The sequence below is a fragment of the Drosophila gunungcola genome, assembly GCF_025200985.1.
Source record: "Drosophila gunungcola strain Sukarami chromosome 3L unlocalized genomic scaffold, Dgunungcola_SK_2 000003F, whole genome shotgun sequence".
In the NCBI taxonomy this organism is placed as follows: Eukaryota; Metazoa; Arthropoda; class Insecta; order Diptera; family Drosophilidae; genus Drosophila; species Drosophila gunungcola.
The window spans coordinates 250,985-266,936 of NW_026453179.1; the positions used below are offsets into that span (position 1 = coordinate 250,985).

Consider the following 15,952-nt stretch of genomic DNA (forward strand, 5'->3'; position numbering starts at 1 on the left):
GCAAACAAAGTTGGTCAACTTAAAGATAACAGATTCCTAAAATAAATTAAATTACTTAATTTTACGGTTTAGTGAATAAATATTAAATAATATGAATATTTACGTTATAAGGAAATAATACAACCAACAAATAAAATGCTATTTTGTAAGCTGCATGACTTGATAGTTTTTGTATGTTGTCCAATATCTCCGGAATTAGAAGTACAGTGGTTTATTCTAAGGTAATTTGTTCAATGATTTATGGTTCATTGATGACCCACCTGTTGAGTTATATTGGATTTGGTTTGTTGAAGCAATACTAATTACATATATTGTACACAGAGAAAAACTATGTGAGTTTTAAGTATTTTCAATGTTTTAAAATAATTGTTTTAAAGACTTAACAACCCAATGCATTTCTTTAGGCAGACATTTAGTGCTAAAAAATAAACGGACTTTTTCTAGAACAAACTACTTCCCAACAACAATCATTTAAATGATTGATGATTACAAACTAATACATTTTGATCTGAGTTTTTTAATGAACCAAAACTATTTAATAGTTAAGAGAAAATTTAATAAACCATTTCTTTTTTGCTTAGTTTAATCTAAAAATTTGTCAACTTTTGGGTAGTGATCTAAAATGTATCGATAAACGCGGCGATAGTTATTCGTGCGGTTGCCAACACAGGCACAATTGGCGACGTGCAACACTGTCCGCTGATGATTTTCAATATTGCTTTGCCTGCGCTTCAAAAACACTTGCGTTCTAAAGTCAAAATTGTCAAATTATTGTGATGAATCGTTGATACATATATGGTAGATATCATATTATAAGGAAGCCGGCCTCCAAAGCTCGATGTGCCGTTAGCAAAGGCAGTAGCAGCGGCAGAAGAAGCGACAGAGCAGCGGCAGCTATAGAATTTAAGGTCACAGCGACACAAGAAAAGGGACATCAACATCGATTTTTTTGCACCCTTTTTTTTTTTGCGCGTGGGGCACAATATCTTTGGCAAACAAAGAAAGAGGCGGCGGCGGTGGGGGCGTAAAGTGCGCAGATTTCAACAAAGATGAGCGGTGGCGGCGGCGGCGAGGAGGAGCAGCATCTGCCAGGTGTTTCCAGGTGAATAGCTTCTTTCGCTCAAATCGCAACGCACTAATTCCAAATTCCTGCCCTCCAGTGCATCGGGATCGGCAGCTGCAACGGCAGGCGGTCGGGCCACGCCCGAAATGAAGCGCTCGGCGGTGCGCAGCTTGATCCAGCGATACTTCCACCAACTACAGTCCGGTTGCGGGAACGCCCACTGCACCAATGCCAACTGCGCCTCCAGCGGCAAGGTGGCGCCCATGACGCCCAACGAGGTGGCCGCCAGGGCACTGCAGCTCTTCTCCCAGGATGCACAGCTCTGCGAGGCATCCACCTCAGCGGCCAGCAGGTTGGAATCTTTTCGTAGCAATTGGGTTGTGCCAAGTCGGAATTTTCCACATTTAACTTCAAAGGATTTCTAAAAGAAGGGGAATTCTATATGTTTCAGACTTTTTGTAATCAATAGGATTTCTTAACTTAAGATTTTCTGACCTTAAGATTTCTTAACAGAAAAGTATACTTAATTTTAAGGGAAAGGTTCAGATCTATCACTGATCGTTGATCTTTAATGTTGGTTTTTTAAGTTTAAAATAATCTTTCATAATACCAAACTTTAATCTTCATGCCAACCAAATTTTGTGTATCTGCTTATGCGTCTCTCTGCTTTTAATGCAATTTTCTTAACAAGCTGAGCACCATTTATTGAAATTACAAAATAGGATTTTGCTGGCATAATCTATTTTTTTTTATTAGCACCTGACTTGGTATTACCCCCAAATCCTATACACATTTACTAATCCCCCGTTTAGCCCCCAGGACGTGGACATGCTGTCGCCGAACGACAGCAGTAGCAGCAGCAGCGGCAGCTCGACGAGCACCATCACCTCCGCCAGCACCACCACCACGACCAGCAGACAGTCGCAGAGTGCGCCAGCTGCCGTGGTAGTGGCGGTTTCCAGCTCAAATCTTGTCCAGAGCGTGCCACCGCTGGATCTCAGGGGCATAGAACCCTCCTCCGGCGACTCGGAACCATGTACACCCACCCTGCCGGCAGTACAGAGCCTGGATGCCAATAGCCTGATGGCTCTTTACGAGCAATGTAGGGCGGCGGATTGTTACGACAGGCTTTGCCACGCCATCGGCGATGTCTTCTCCAGCGTGGATCGACTGAGCAAGAGCTTCATACGCAGCGCAGAACCAGCAGCATCTAGTAGTCTCCAGGAGCTGCTGGCCAATCCACCGGAGGCTTTGAACAAAGAGCAGCTACGAACTTTGGAAGGAGAACATGACAAAGACGAGGACAGTTCACAGCAAGTGGAAGAGCAGGCGACAACGGAGGAGGTACTGCCAAGTGCTTCAGCAGTGGCTGAAGTAGAAACGGAAACGGACGCAGAGCCCGAGGCAGATGACGAAGACGTGCCCATGACTCAACCCACAGAGGCAACGACGGAGGAGGATCCGTCGCAAAGCAGCGACACGCAGGTGGATCTGCCCGGATTACGCTGCGTACAGCGACTTCTTTTCGGCTCTCGAAAGCGAACCATCAATGACAAGCTCACCAGCAGCGTTGTCCAGCTGGCGGACTGGGTGCACTACATGCGACCCGACTGGGAGAAGGTCATACACTGTCTGGTCATCTGCTTTGACCTGGCCACCAACAGTGAGTTTTGAAATTTTTGCCCTGTAAAGGGTTCTTTAATTCATTTTTAATGACTTCCCCACAGCCAACAACAGTGTGGTGGACATGGACTATCTGGACAGGGTGCTGCCAAAGCTGTGTCATGCGGCGGCGGCCATGCCAGTGCAGGCACAGGCGCGTCTGGCCAGGATCTGGGCGGCCCATTGCTCGGATCAGCTTCAGGCGCTGGTGGCCGCCTGCCAGCAGCAGATCACGTTGCAGGTGCTCCTTGACGAGGAGTCAATGCGTGAGAACGGGGCCATTATCAGCGCCACCAAAGTATTGAAGGTAAATAGTCAGATTAAACATTACATATGGCGAGGAATGCTCAAAACTCATCGGCTTTTCTCTTCAATCAGATTGTCTTCTATGCAAATGTCTTGGCCAGCGAGCTGGAACGACCCTCCTGCCGGGCGCCGCTGGAAGATCGCACGGAAACGGCGGAAACCTCCGCATCTGGCAGTGTAACTGTGGAGGACGACCTGTTCGCCTACAGTTCAGTGCTGCACCCGCACATGCCCAAGTTCGCCGAGGACCAGTTGGAGAAGGCGCTACAGGTGTCGGCCATCGATTGCCGAAAACCGCTGGTGCCGCTGGAGGAGTTCTACAACGAGGCGCTCAGCGAGAACATCCAGATGCACCACGACTACCTCTCCTACAAAACACTGGCCATGGAGAGCGAGCTGGGCTCTGGCCAGACAACCTACTTTTCGTTTATGCTATACGCCTTTATCCTCACGCCGGCGACGAAGGTGGATGCCTTGTACTACGACAGCCGGATGAGAATGTACAGCGAGCGCTACTCCTCGCTCTACTCGATTCTCAACAACTTCGGCCAGGACGGTCAGGATGGCACTCCGCGGCCGGACCTTAAGTTGACGGTGCGCAGGGACCAGCTTATCAACGATGCGCTCATCGGGGTGCGTATTTTCACTTTGGAATCTTATTTCCTACAGTCCTGCTTATAATTATCGTTTATTTTTCGCAGCTGGAACTGGTGGCCATGAGCAATCCGAAGGATCTCAAGAAGCAGTTAGTGGTCGAGTTTGTGGGCGAGCAGGGCATCGATGAAGGTGGCGTATCCAAAGAGTTCTTCCAGCTAATCGTGGAGGAGATTTTCAACCCGGCCTTTGGGATGTTTATACAGCAGGAGGAAACCAATAATATGTGGTAGGTGGACTTTATTTCTTTAATTTCCCAAAATAAACATAACTAATTTGTCATAATTTGCAGGTTCAATGCCACACCCTTCGAGAACGGAGCTCAATTTACTCTTATTGGGATCATTATAGGTCTGGCCATCTATAACAACGTGATCCTGGCCGTTAACTTTCCCATGGTGGTCTATCGCAAGCTGATGGGCTATTGCGGAACCTTCGCGGACCTCAACGACTGGAGCCCGACGCTGTACAAGAGTCTTAAGTCCATGCTGGACTATCAGGGCCAAGATATGGAGGAGGTGTTCGACCAGACCTTCAAGATTAGCTATAGCAACGTGTTCGGGGAGATCGTGGAGCACGAGCTGATGCCGAATGGCAAGGAGGTGTTGGTGGGCCAACACAACAAGCAGCTGTTCGTGAACCTGTACAGTGACTTCCTGCTGAACACGAACATCCAGCAGCAGTTCAATGCCTTCCGCAAGGGCTTTGAAATGGTCACGGATGAGTCGCCACTGAAGCTGCTCTTCCGGCCCGAGGAGATCGAGATGCTGGTCTGCGGCAGTCGCGTACGTAGCTCTGTCTTATATACTTGTTTACCAACTAATAAACTATTATATCATTTGCAGGAGTTCGACTTTGTGGAACTGGAGCACTCGACAGAGTACGAGGGCGGATACACGGAGGAGACACAGATCATTCAGGATTTCTGGAGCATTGTGCATGCCATGCCCAACGAGTCGAAACGCAAGCTGCTCGAGTTCACCACAGGATCGGCGCGTGTTCCGGTGGGTGGGCTGAAGTGCCTGCGGCTCCTGATCACGCGACACGGTCCGGATAGTGACCGGCTGCCTACCTCGCACACCTGCTTCAACGTGCTGCTCCTGCCCGAGTACAGCAATCGCGAAAAGCTGGAGGAGCGCCTGATGAAGGCCATCAACTACTCGAAGGGCTTCGGAATGCTGTAGAGGGTGTACTCTCCATCTCGAAGTCTAAACTCCAAGTCCAAGTCTGTCACTGTCGGAACTGATACCACCTCTCTGCGATGAAGAAGGAGAAGATTTTGATGGGTTTGAGTTCGTTTTGGGTTCTGCCATTTATTTTTGATACGACCTGTTCAATGAGACAATATACATACAAATTATATATGCTCAATTTCTGGTGCGATGGCAAGCGAGCTGACCGAACGGACACGCGATTTTGTTTCCCTTTGTCGCCCAGTTAAATGTAAATACACACCACATACCGCATTATGTGCATTCACCTATGTATCACCCACATTTTAAGTCGCAACCCGCTGAATATTTTCCTAAATAAAATTTGAAGTTGTGCGCCGAAGTTATTGTCATCGTATGTAATGTCGCTACCGAGGGTATTACTATGTTATTAAGAAGAATATCTGGCTTTTATACTTAAAATAATACCTCTATTTCGAATAAAAACGTCTTCGAGTTGGGTAAACTAAGGCTAAAGGAGTAAGACCCATTTTCTTAATAAATCATCAGTAGACAAACAAAGCGATTTTTTTGTTTTTAATAAATTGAAAAATAAATCAACAGAAAAGGTCCAACATTTAATTTTTTTAAATGATCTTTTTTTCAAAAAATCTAAAAAAATAGTTAATTTGAATTCAAAAACAAATGCATGCTATTTACTATAAAATAGCAAAAAGTCAAGTGGAAACAAAGTGGGAAAAGCTCATATTCCGTAACAGCTGGGTCGGAACATGTTGTGGATTTTTTAGGGTATTTGTATGTGTTTGGAAAATGTTGGATTTTTTGTACATTTCTGTTAGGCAAATCAAAACAAAAACAACTTTCGACCGCAGCGGAGCTCGCCGATTTATTTCGTGATTTTGATTTTCTTGCGGGCGGTTCTTTTTCGGGATCTGAAAGTGTTTGTACTTGCCAAGCATTTTTGGAAAAAATAAAATGTCACTAGTATAACGCAAGGAGTCCTATAGAATATTTCTTCCACCGTTCGCGAGTGATTGCCTGTGTGAGGGAGTGACAGAGAACAATAAGTTCCAGCATCTTTAATTAAAATGCAACAACAAAGCGCATTGTTCTTCTTGCTGCTGGCTGTGACGTCCCAAAGAGCCAGCGCCAGCGCAGACGCCGACGTCACTGCAGCGCCGGAGTCCAATTGGAATGGTTTGTTTTTAAGTTCCAACTAGAATGAGTTCATCAGCAGACATAGAAAATTATATTGCATTTATATGAGCGGCTTTTGAAGTGCATCCCGCACGTAGTCCCTCAATACACAGAAAGAAAAATGTATATAATATGATTGATGAACTTGCTTATCATTATGTGTACACAACTTTTAAATATTATTTTCAAAATGTTCAATTTAAATTTAAGCAAAAAATCTTTTTCATTATATATTTTATCTTCATTTGCCATTGCTCCAAAATTTAAAATAATATAAAATATGTAATGTTTACTTGAACTGCGCATGTAAGTTTTTTTTTTTCAGTGTATATACCGTGTACATCTCTGAGAATTTGTTTATTATCCCTGCAGAATCTCACTTCCCCTTGCCTTTTAGAATAGTTTTGGTTTTCATTTTGCTTTGATGCCTGCGGTTGCTTACTCTGGAATTGCCTGGAAACGGAGCAGTTGCAGATTCAATTATTCAGATGCACCTGCATCTCAAATGGAAGATCTAGAATATTCATTTAGTTTATTTTTCATATTTATAATTTACTCCCGCTTAAAGCTGCTCAACATGTTGGTTTATTCATATGACCGGTTACTGTGCTCAACATTAAATAACGACTTGACAAAACAATACATATTTAATTTTTGGCATTCTATTGGCATTCAATTACCATATTTTCAGTATTTAATAAATCATATTAGGTTACTCTAGAGCTTACTTAGGACAAACAAATAAAATAATAAAATTATATATCGTATGATAAGGATTGGTACGAACTAATTTAATTACAAAAGTTAATATTTCAAAGAGCGTGCACGAATTGTATTTAAGTTATAAAATTTTCTTACGACATTTCTTGTTATAAATATACGAATAAAAACATAATTATTTATTATGAATAATTCTATAGATAACCATCTAAATATCTTAAATCTTCTGTTTTCTCCGTATCCCACAGATAGAGTCAAAGTGTTCACTGTGGCCACTGAACCCACCGATGGCTATGCCCGATACTATAGATCTTTACGCGTCTACGACATCGAGGTGAGACCCACATTAAGTGCTAAATTCTTATTAATTATAACAATCTAAAATCAAGACACGAAGTCTTTCACCTGGATATCTTTAATCTTTGATGTGGTATTTTGTGGTTTAGCAAAGAATCGTTAAAAAATATATATTTAGATAGAGGTGGAATATGGTAACCTGATAAATTGTTAACTCTATTTTAAAAATGTTTTTATACACCAACGAAGACTTTAAAAAATATTTTAAAATCAGTTATAAAAAAACTAATTAGGTCAACATCTCAAATAGCTATAAAAATAAATACAAATTCAGCACATCAAATACAGTTAGGTTTTTTTCATGGAAAAAATTTGCAAACTTTTATGGATTCAGGAACATTTGTGGCCAACCATTTATATGCAAATATGAGTTGAATTGTTTTTATTGATGAATTTCTAATTTGACGTCTCCCAGACAAAAACTAGTATATAAACAAGATCATAAGTGTAAGATAGATAAGAACTGAAAGCCAGTATATGGATGATATGTGTTTTTGTGTGCTTTTAAAGACTCCCGAGACTTGTTCGGTGGCTTGGCACACTTAAGCAACATTGTATTGTTTAAATGTCTGCTTAGTATATAGTGGGTATATGTATGTATATCTGTAAATGTATGCCGCTCGCCGAGCATCCGGCGTTGTCGTCCGATTTTCTGATGTGGAACACCGAGATTGGCTGGACATTGTGGGGCAACGGCAACATATAGTCAACATATAGTGCACAGATGTTGAAATCACGTAGTCCAGACGGTTTTCGGTGCAGTTGCCGGGGGTAATTAGCACTATACTATTCTGTTTTGGTTCTCGGTCTGTCTGTTGATAGCTTAGAACTTTCTACACCAAATCGGTGGGAGATTTCGCTTATCAAGTCCAGAATATGTGACACTTTTCCATTGTCGGCCGGCTCAGAGCTCAGAATCTTTTCGATTCAAAAACGAATGTTCGACAACAAAATGTGCTGATAAGTTCGCTTTGCCGGCATTTTTTTATGAGCTGAAGCTGATCTCTCCCCTTTGTTTTGATTTTTTTGTTCCTTTTTGAATTTAGAGAACTGTGCGACCAAAGTTATTTGATCCCAAAGCGTTAGCTAAATTAATTATGTTGGGGTTGTGCTTTCGAGTTTTTTTTATCAGTAAAAAATTAAAACCATTTTCCATTAAACGATTATTTATATTGTAAGTTATTATTGTTAAGTTGCTAATTGTTTGTTTTATTGAATTATGAAATAATTTAATGATGATAAATAGTATTTAAATATACCTGTAGTTTTTAATATTAACATGACACAGTAAAGGCAGTTAGTTTTTGTGGAATACAAACAAACCACAGACGTAGATTTAACTTACTACTAAAATATCAACCGCTTCATAATACAATTCATAACAACCTGCTTCAATACTTTATCGTTATGCTGTTTGATAATCCAGTTTGCCTTTAGATATAAAAATAGATATAATTCGTTAATATTATTATAATAATTTAATCTGAAACAGGGAACTACTCTCGGTCTCGGACAAGAATGGAAAGGGGGAGATATGCAAAAACCCGGCGGCGGTTTTAAGCTAAATCTTCTGCGCGAAGCCATTGCGCCCTACAAAAATGATCCTGAAATAATAATACTCTTCACAGACAGGTGAGTTTTATAAATGAAAAAATGTAGCAATCTTTACTGAACATAATTACATTTTTTAGCTACGATGTTATCATCACTGCAACGCTGGAAGAGATTGCGGAAAAGTTCAAGGAATCGGGGGCCAAGCTGCTTTTTTCAGCCGAGAAATTCTGTTGGCCCGATAAAAGTCTGACCGATGATTATCCGGAGGTGGAGGGCAAGGCCTCCCGATTCCTCAACTCGGGAGCCTTTATTGGCTATGCACCACAGGTTTATGCCCTACTGGAGGATCCCATTGAGGACACTGCCGACGATCAGCTGTACTTTCACCAAGATATTCCTTGACGAGGCCAAACGGAACAAGTTAGGCATTAAGTTGGACACACAATCCAGGCTATTCCAAAACCTTCATGGGGCCAAGAACGATGTTAAGCTCAAAGTGGATCTCGATAGCAATCAGGGTGTCCTGCAGAATGTGGATTTCATGACCACTCCGGTTATTATACATGGAAACGGACTGAGCAAGGTGGATCTCAATGCATACGGCAATTATTTGGCCAGGACCTTCAACGGCGTTTGCCTGTTTTGCCAGGAAAATTTATTGGACTTGGATGTGAGTGGTTTCCAGTTTGTTCATGCATGTGAAGATTAAATTTGATTATACTTTTTAGGAGAAAGATCTTCCTGTGATTTCTTTGGCTCTGATGGTCACACAAGCCGTGCCATTCTTCGATCAGTTCCTCGAAGGCATCGAGAAGATAAACTATCCTAAAGAAAAGCTGCACTTGCTCATCTACAGCAACATTCCTTTCCACGACGATGACAGCAGGTCCTTTGTGAACAAACACTGGCGATAAGTATGCAACTGCCAAGTACACGCTTTCTACGGACGAATTGGACGAGCGTCAAGGCAGGCAGTTGGCCCTGTAAGTCTTTAAAGTGTGCCTTTTAGGTCTCAGCATATATTAATTAATTTAAGTTACTCATTGGCTGACACTAAGAACTCCATTTCAAAGATTTTTCTACCTTAAAATTTATATTATATTACCTTTAATGAATAGAAAAAAGTTTAAGTTAGAAACAGATTTATTTTAAATTTCTTATATAAAATTGGTGATATATATTTTTATTGAAGAGATAAACTATGTCTTAAAAATAAATAGGGTTCTAATATATGCTAATTTTCCAGGGACAAGGCTCGACTCCACCACAGCGATTACATATTCTATGTGGACGCAGATGCGCACATCGACGACAGTGAGGTGCTCCGGGAGCTGCTCAGACTGAACAAGTGGGTCAAGGCTTCTGTAGCCCGATTTTCCAAAATAATAATTATCCACTTCCAGGCAATTCGTGGCACCGCTTTTCACCAAACACGACGAGTTATGGAGCAACTTCTGGGGCGCCCTCTCCGACGGAGGTTACTATGCCAGGTCGCACGACTACGTGGACATTGTAAAGGGCGAATTAATGTAAGTAAAAAAATCTCTGATCTACCCTGTATAATTTGTTTCCTACTTGTAAGGGTTGGGTTTTTTTATTTAAACAATTATTTATTTTACTTCAACTTTTATTTTGTTTTTATAATAATCCCACATTTATTTTGATGTATTACAATACGAAAATAATGTTGTTACAAAAAAACTAGTTCATACAATAATTGGTTGCAAACCCTTATGTTATGCATATTATTGTATTTTTTTATATAGCGATTCTTTAAAATTGGCTTTACAAATTTACGGACAATAAAATGTTCTGTACATTTTCTTTTTATTAATTGATAAGATCTCTTTTGAAACTATATTTCAAAATTAAAAAAAAAGCTTAATCTGGCTTCGAATGATTTGCTAAAATCATTTGCCAAGTGTAGCAAATGCAAAACGTAGGGACACAGAATAGAGTCGATCAGTCGAAGGCAATGGAGAAATCTGTCTTGAAACTGCGCCGATCGATGGAGTACATGTTGTCGGCAGTGCACTCGTAGAGACCGGCGTCCATCTGGGTGGCAGGGTCAATCTCGATCTTCGACTTGACCTTGTCGTCGCCGATGCGCCATTCGTGGACATGCATGTAGAGATGCTGATAGATCTCCGCTCCGTCCTTGTACCAGGTGATGTGTGGGCGTGGATTGCCCTTGGCCACGCACAAGAAGGCTATCTTGTGGCCCAAAACGTACTCGAGGTCAAAGTGCGAGGCTTGCAGGATTTTGGCGCCCTAAGAAAGGCAACAAAGACGCAAGAACTTTATTAATGATCTTACAAATTGGAAAACATGAAGTTACAAAACGGAAATAACTTTTAAGCTCACATTTTCCAACCGACTACTCACATTATTGTTGTTGTAGTACTGATCAGACTCCGGATCGCGATATTTTCCGGTAATTGGCAGACCGATCTGCACCCTGGACTTGGTTCGTCCACGGCCACGCCCTCGGCGCGCCTCGCAAATGGGCGTGGCCAGCATGAGCAGCCCCAAAGCGAGGCAGATGATCAGGCACTTGACCTGCATGACTCTCTGGAAAATGGATACAGTGCTGGCGGAGATCGCGATCGCTTTGCTGCTGCTGCTGCTGGTGGCGGTGCTGTGCGAATCTCGTTTGGTGACTGATCCACTCGGTTAGACTCTGCACCACACTGCTCATCCTCATCTCATCTCATCTCATTTCATCTCATCTAATTTGCCACAATTGTCCGGCGGATTTAATCCGTTTGGTTTGCTCTCGAAATTCGCCGCTCGCGGTTTTTTGTTCTGGGTTGGCATTCTCATCGCCGCATTTCCATATTTCACTCAATTTCCCAGCTTGATTTGATTTGGACGCTTGCTGATATCGCTCGCCATAGAAGCTCATGGCACCCCTTTCCACTGCTGGGATTCGGTCTAGTTTACAGTGGTGACAGGTTCAAACAGCTTTACTCCATTTTATGTTTTGGATACATTTTTTAAAAATATTTTTTCAGCAGAAATTATTTTTTTTAAAGTTCCCTTTTAAACACTTTTTTTAAGTGTGGTAAATAAATGCAGCCAATTAGTATTAAGCAGATGCGATATTTAAATTTAATTGTTTCTATTCTTTTTTAACAAATATTTAATGTTAAATTATAATTTTTATCAGATTTATTTGTATTTATTTACAAAACTTTTTATTTAAATTTATATGAAATATTAAAAAGGTAGAATTGCCTTTTAATACTTAAAAGATTACGTATCTGTTAGCTAAAAATATATTTTACATAAATAACTAAGAAACTTTAACTAAAAAATGTTATTATATAGTATTTCGAATCCTTGCTACTTTTGTATTGATTTCTTTAACGTTTTGCCCCACTGTACCTTATTGAAGGCTAGGGAGCACTCAACACTTTAGAACCAAAAAGCCTCGGTTTGTTTGGTTTGCTTTCACACATTTTAATAAAATAAATGCAAAAAAATCATTTGAATTGGGTAATTGAGTCAATTTGTCGGCTTTGTGCACACAAACGTACTTTGGCACTCACAGACACCTACACAGATTCACACACTTACGACGAAAGGTCAGACTCAAATAGATGTTAAACTTCCATAATGCGAGACGAAAAAATGCATTTTTAAATATTTTTTGTTTAAATGTATGCTTTAAAGAATTTAATAGTCAAGTTTTACAGAGTCATAAAATTCAAAGTATCCAAAACAGGTTACAAATTGTAAACTTGGCTCAAAAGTTAACCATAACATAATCCGTGCGAAAGCCTCGACGATCGATGGCATAAATGTTGTCAGCTTGACATTCGTAGAATCCTGAAAGAAAAATTTAGATTTATAGAAGAAATTAATTTTAAGTTTTAAAAGTCTATCATTTCTTAAAAATTGTACTTACCAGCATCCATTTGCGTGGTTGGATCAATTTCCATTTTAGATTTAACGATGTTTGTCTCTATATGAGATTCGTGTACCTGGATAAACAAAGATTAGAAAATCACAATATATTTACGAAAGAATATATTTTTGTCATTGCCTGAAAGAATCGGTGCTGGTAGAGTTCCGCTCCATCCTTAAACCAGGTGATAGTTGGTCGTGGGTTGCCTAAAAAAAGGCCAAAACAAGATATAAACAATTGATTTTAGTAATACAAGCTTTTTACTCCAACCTTGAGCCATGCAGAAGAAGGTTATTTTGCGTCCCAGGGTATAGTCCAATTCGAAATGCGATGACTTTATGATCTTAGCTCCCTGTAAAACATTAAATATAATTTTAAAAGCTGTAATTTATCTTTGGCTGACTTACATTTTCATGATCATAATAGTTGACGGCATCCTGTGATCGATGTTGTATGACCACGGGTTTTTTACCCGTATAGTTTCGACGCTCCGTTTTTCCGGCAGTACTTCCTGTGATGATATTCGATTTTTATCAACTAACGATATTTTTGTGCGTTTGGATCACTCACTTTGGGCTGCTATATAGATGAGATCCCCAAATATCAAGAAGCAGAGGCATAGGAGTACGATCCGATCGAGCTTCCAGATGCCACGAGGCATTATTGTCGAGCCGTGATTTCGATCGCCTGCGGTGAATGTTGTTTTCAAACTGCGCTCCCGACATCTGAGCAAAACGCCATCCACTCTGTTCTAATATGCGGATTTTGATTGAGTTAAGTGGATTTCTGTGGGGGGCTGGGTCTTCTGTGTCGGTGCGACGTCACTTTCCATTTTCGCCACATTGTTGCAAATCAGTTGAATATCGCTATTATTTTGCCCTCGTCTTTATCGGTTGCACTGTTTTGGCTATGTCATTCATCACTTTTATTTTTCTCCATTTGCAGTGGAATCTTTAACGTGCCCCATGTCACGAGCATTTATCTGGTTAAAAACACTGCCTTCGATGCCATCACTTTCAAGGATAACGAGTTTGATCCCGACATGGCCATGTGTCAGTCACTTCGAAATGCGGTAAGTTAAAAGATTTTCAAAACTATGAAAACTAAACTATCAGTAAAAACTCTCAAGTTTCTAAATTAAAGATGATGAAAAAAAAAAATATACACATTAAAAATAAGAGTATAAAAAATGCTTAAGAAAGTTATTTTGGATTTGTCAAAATGTCTTTAAAAATGTTATTATTTGAAAACCTTTGTCTTATGAAAAGTTATGGTTATTGTAAAATACTTCTCGAGTGGTAAACATTTCTTTTTAGAAACTTGGGTTTAAATACATTTTAGTAATATGGCAATCATTATTTAATTGTTATAAAGCAAACGTGCCATGTTAAATTAAGTAACTAACTATGAATGTGTCTATGCCTCTCCACAGGGTGTCTTCATGTATATTAGCAATCTGCGGTACTTCGGCCACTTGGTCAACGCCGATTACTTCAATAGTACCGTGACACGTCCGGACTTCCATACACTGTTTAGCAACCGGCGCGATTGGGCGGAGAAGTACATACACCCGAACTACTCGCTTCAGCTGAACGAAAGCTACCAGATACCGCAGCCGTGTACGGATGTTTACTGGTTCCAGATCGTGACGGAAGCGTTCTGCGACGACTTGGTGGCCATCATGGAGGCGCATAACACCTGGTCAGACGGGAGCAATAGCGACAGCCGTCTGGAAGGCGGATACGAGGCCGTGCCCACGCGGGACATCCACATGAAGCAGGTGGGATTGGAGCAGCTCTATCTCAAGTTCCTTCAGATGTACGTGCGTCCGCTGCAGGAGCGCGTTTTCACCGGTTACTTTCACAATGTAAGTAACTGTTTGTGGTTAATACCATCGAAAAAAAAGTTACCTTAAAAATGTTGTATTTCTTTTATTAAGATACAAAATCTTATAAATGTTAGAATAAAAAAACAAATTATCTTCGAAAGAGCTTAGGATATACAACTTCTTATACATAGTGCTTATCTAAGTTAAATATTACCTTTTGATCTGACACTTAAGAAATCCTTCTAAAGCTAAATTTAAAAAGTTTTCCTAACACTTTTAATCTAAGCTGTATCCTTATTATACATAGAATATTGAAATTAAGTAACAATTTAGAAAAATAAACCTTTGTTAATGTGATCTCTATTATGTTCTTTAGCCGCCTCGCTCCCTGATGAACTTCATGGTACGCTATCGGCCGGATGAGCAGCCTTCACTGCGGCCCCACCACGACTCCTCAACGTACACCATCAACATCGCGATGAACCGGGCAGGCATCGACTACGAGGGAGGTGGCTGTCGATTCATAAGATACAACTGCTCCGTGACGAATACTAGGAAGGGTTGGATGCTGATGCACCCGGGTCGATTGACTCACTACCACGAGGGACTACTCGTGACCAATGGCACCCGCTACATTATGATTTCCTTTATTGATCCGTAGGGGAAATACTAGAACTAATACTCTTTATCAAACTGCCATATCGGCCACTCCAAAGAACTGCATCTAAGCCCAATGAACGATTTGTGCCGATGGAATTGCGACATCGGACTCGGGCCTTAAGTTTCTGATGATTTAATATACTACTTTGAGATCGACAGCTTTATGGTCCCTCGATAAAACTGTTACAGCCTTAAGTTAACTGTAAGTTTTTTACCAAGTGCAAAGTGTTCAATGTTTGACTAAATAAATTAATTCGTTTATTAATTAAAATAAATATTGTAGTTTCTGGGTGTAAAAAATTTGTAATGCTTTAGCCAAAGGTAAACAGATGCCTTCAATAATACATTTTATTTAGTTTAATTCAATTATATTGTTATGCTCAGGAGTTTATTTCAATTTAGAAAAATAAATACTATTTATATTTTACAAATTCCGTGGAATCGCATGTTTATAATTTTGTTATTAAGACCATAAATAGTCAACTGTTTTTAATTATTTTTTTAACAGGCTTAAATTTTAACAAGTTAAAATCTTTTGTATCTTTCTTACAACCCTACATTTACTCTCCATTAAAATTGATAAATGCTCCACAGTGCCTCTGTTAACTTAATGTTGTCTGTAAGAACTCTGTTACATCAGCTGGCCCACGCAAGCAGGATAGCAACACTAACCTTGCGGCCGCCCACGCAAGCAACAGTAACGTGCTGTTACTTACAGACATCTGTTGTTATCTACAGCATAAAAGAGCCACTTTACAGATCATACTGCACAGTGGGAAATCAAAATTTAAAGAAAATTTAGAAAAGAATAAATAGTTTTCTACATGAGTTATGAAGTATTTAATGACACAAAAATGATGTTAAATTAA

General features: G+C 40.3%; 4 protein-coding genes across 4 annotated transcripts; 2 read left to right on the plus strand and 2 right to left on the minus strand.

The window, feature by feature from the left end:
• Positions 1-677: 677 nt before the first annotated feature.
• On the plus strand, positions 678-5,056 carry LOC128258778 (ubiquitin-protein ligase E3A). The gene is made up of 8 exons (XM_052990645.1): positions 678-1,102; positions 1,161-1,415; positions 1,876-2,726; positions 2,791-3,032; positions 3,104-3,664; positions 3,733-3,914; positions 3,978-4,470; positions 4,531-5,056. The coding sequence occupies exons 1-8, from the start codon at positions 1,050-1,052 to the stop codon at positions 4,867-4,869; spliced, it is 2,976 nt and encodes a 991-aa protein (XP_052846605.1). The 5' UTR covers positions 678-1,049; the 3' UTR covers positions 4,870-5,056.
• Positions 5,057-5,684: 628 nt separating this feature from the next.
• On the plus strand, positions 5,685-15,358 carry LOC128258432 (procollagen-lysine,2-oxoglutarate 5-dioxygenase). The gene is given in 12 exon segments (XM_052990033.1): positions 5,685-6,054; positions 7,023-7,108; positions 8,624-8,763; positions 8,823-9,066; positions 9,068-9,355; positions 9,414-9,590; positions 9,592-9,668; positions 9,932-10,033; positions 10,089-10,214; positions 13,541-13,667; positions 14,028-14,462; positions 14,800-15,358. Coding segments are annotated over 12 exon segments (2,196 nt in total). The 5' UTR covers positions 5,685-5,945; the 3' UTR covers positions 15,085-15,358.
• LOC128258434 (immunoglobulin domain-containing protein oig-4) lies at positions 10,340-11,559 on the minus strand. The gene is made up of 2 exons (XM_052990036.1): positions 11,071-11,559; positions 10,340-10,956 (listed from the first exon to the last, which is right to left on the minus strand). The coding sequence occupies exons 1-2, from the start codon at positions 11,248-11,250 to the stop codon at positions 10,648-10,650; spliced, it is 489 nt and encodes a 162-aa protein (XP_052845996.1). The 5' UTR covers positions 11,251-11,559; the 3' UTR covers positions 10,340-10,647.
• On the minus strand, positions 12,332-13,447 carry LOC128258433 (immunoglobulin domain-containing protein oig-4). Its single transcript, XM_052990034.1, has 6 exons — positions 13,166-13,447; positions 13,003-13,106; positions 12,866-12,947; positions 12,734-12,801; positions 12,596-12,671; positions 12,332-12,516 (listed from the first exon to the last, which is right to left on the minus strand). The coding sequence occupies exons 1-6, from the start codon at positions 13,254-13,256 to the stop codon at positions 12,434-12,436; spliced, it is 504 nt and encodes a 167-aa protein (XP_052845994.1). The 5' UTR covers positions 13,257-13,447; the 3' UTR covers positions 12,332-12,433.
• Positions 15,359-15,952: the final 594 nt, after the last annotated feature.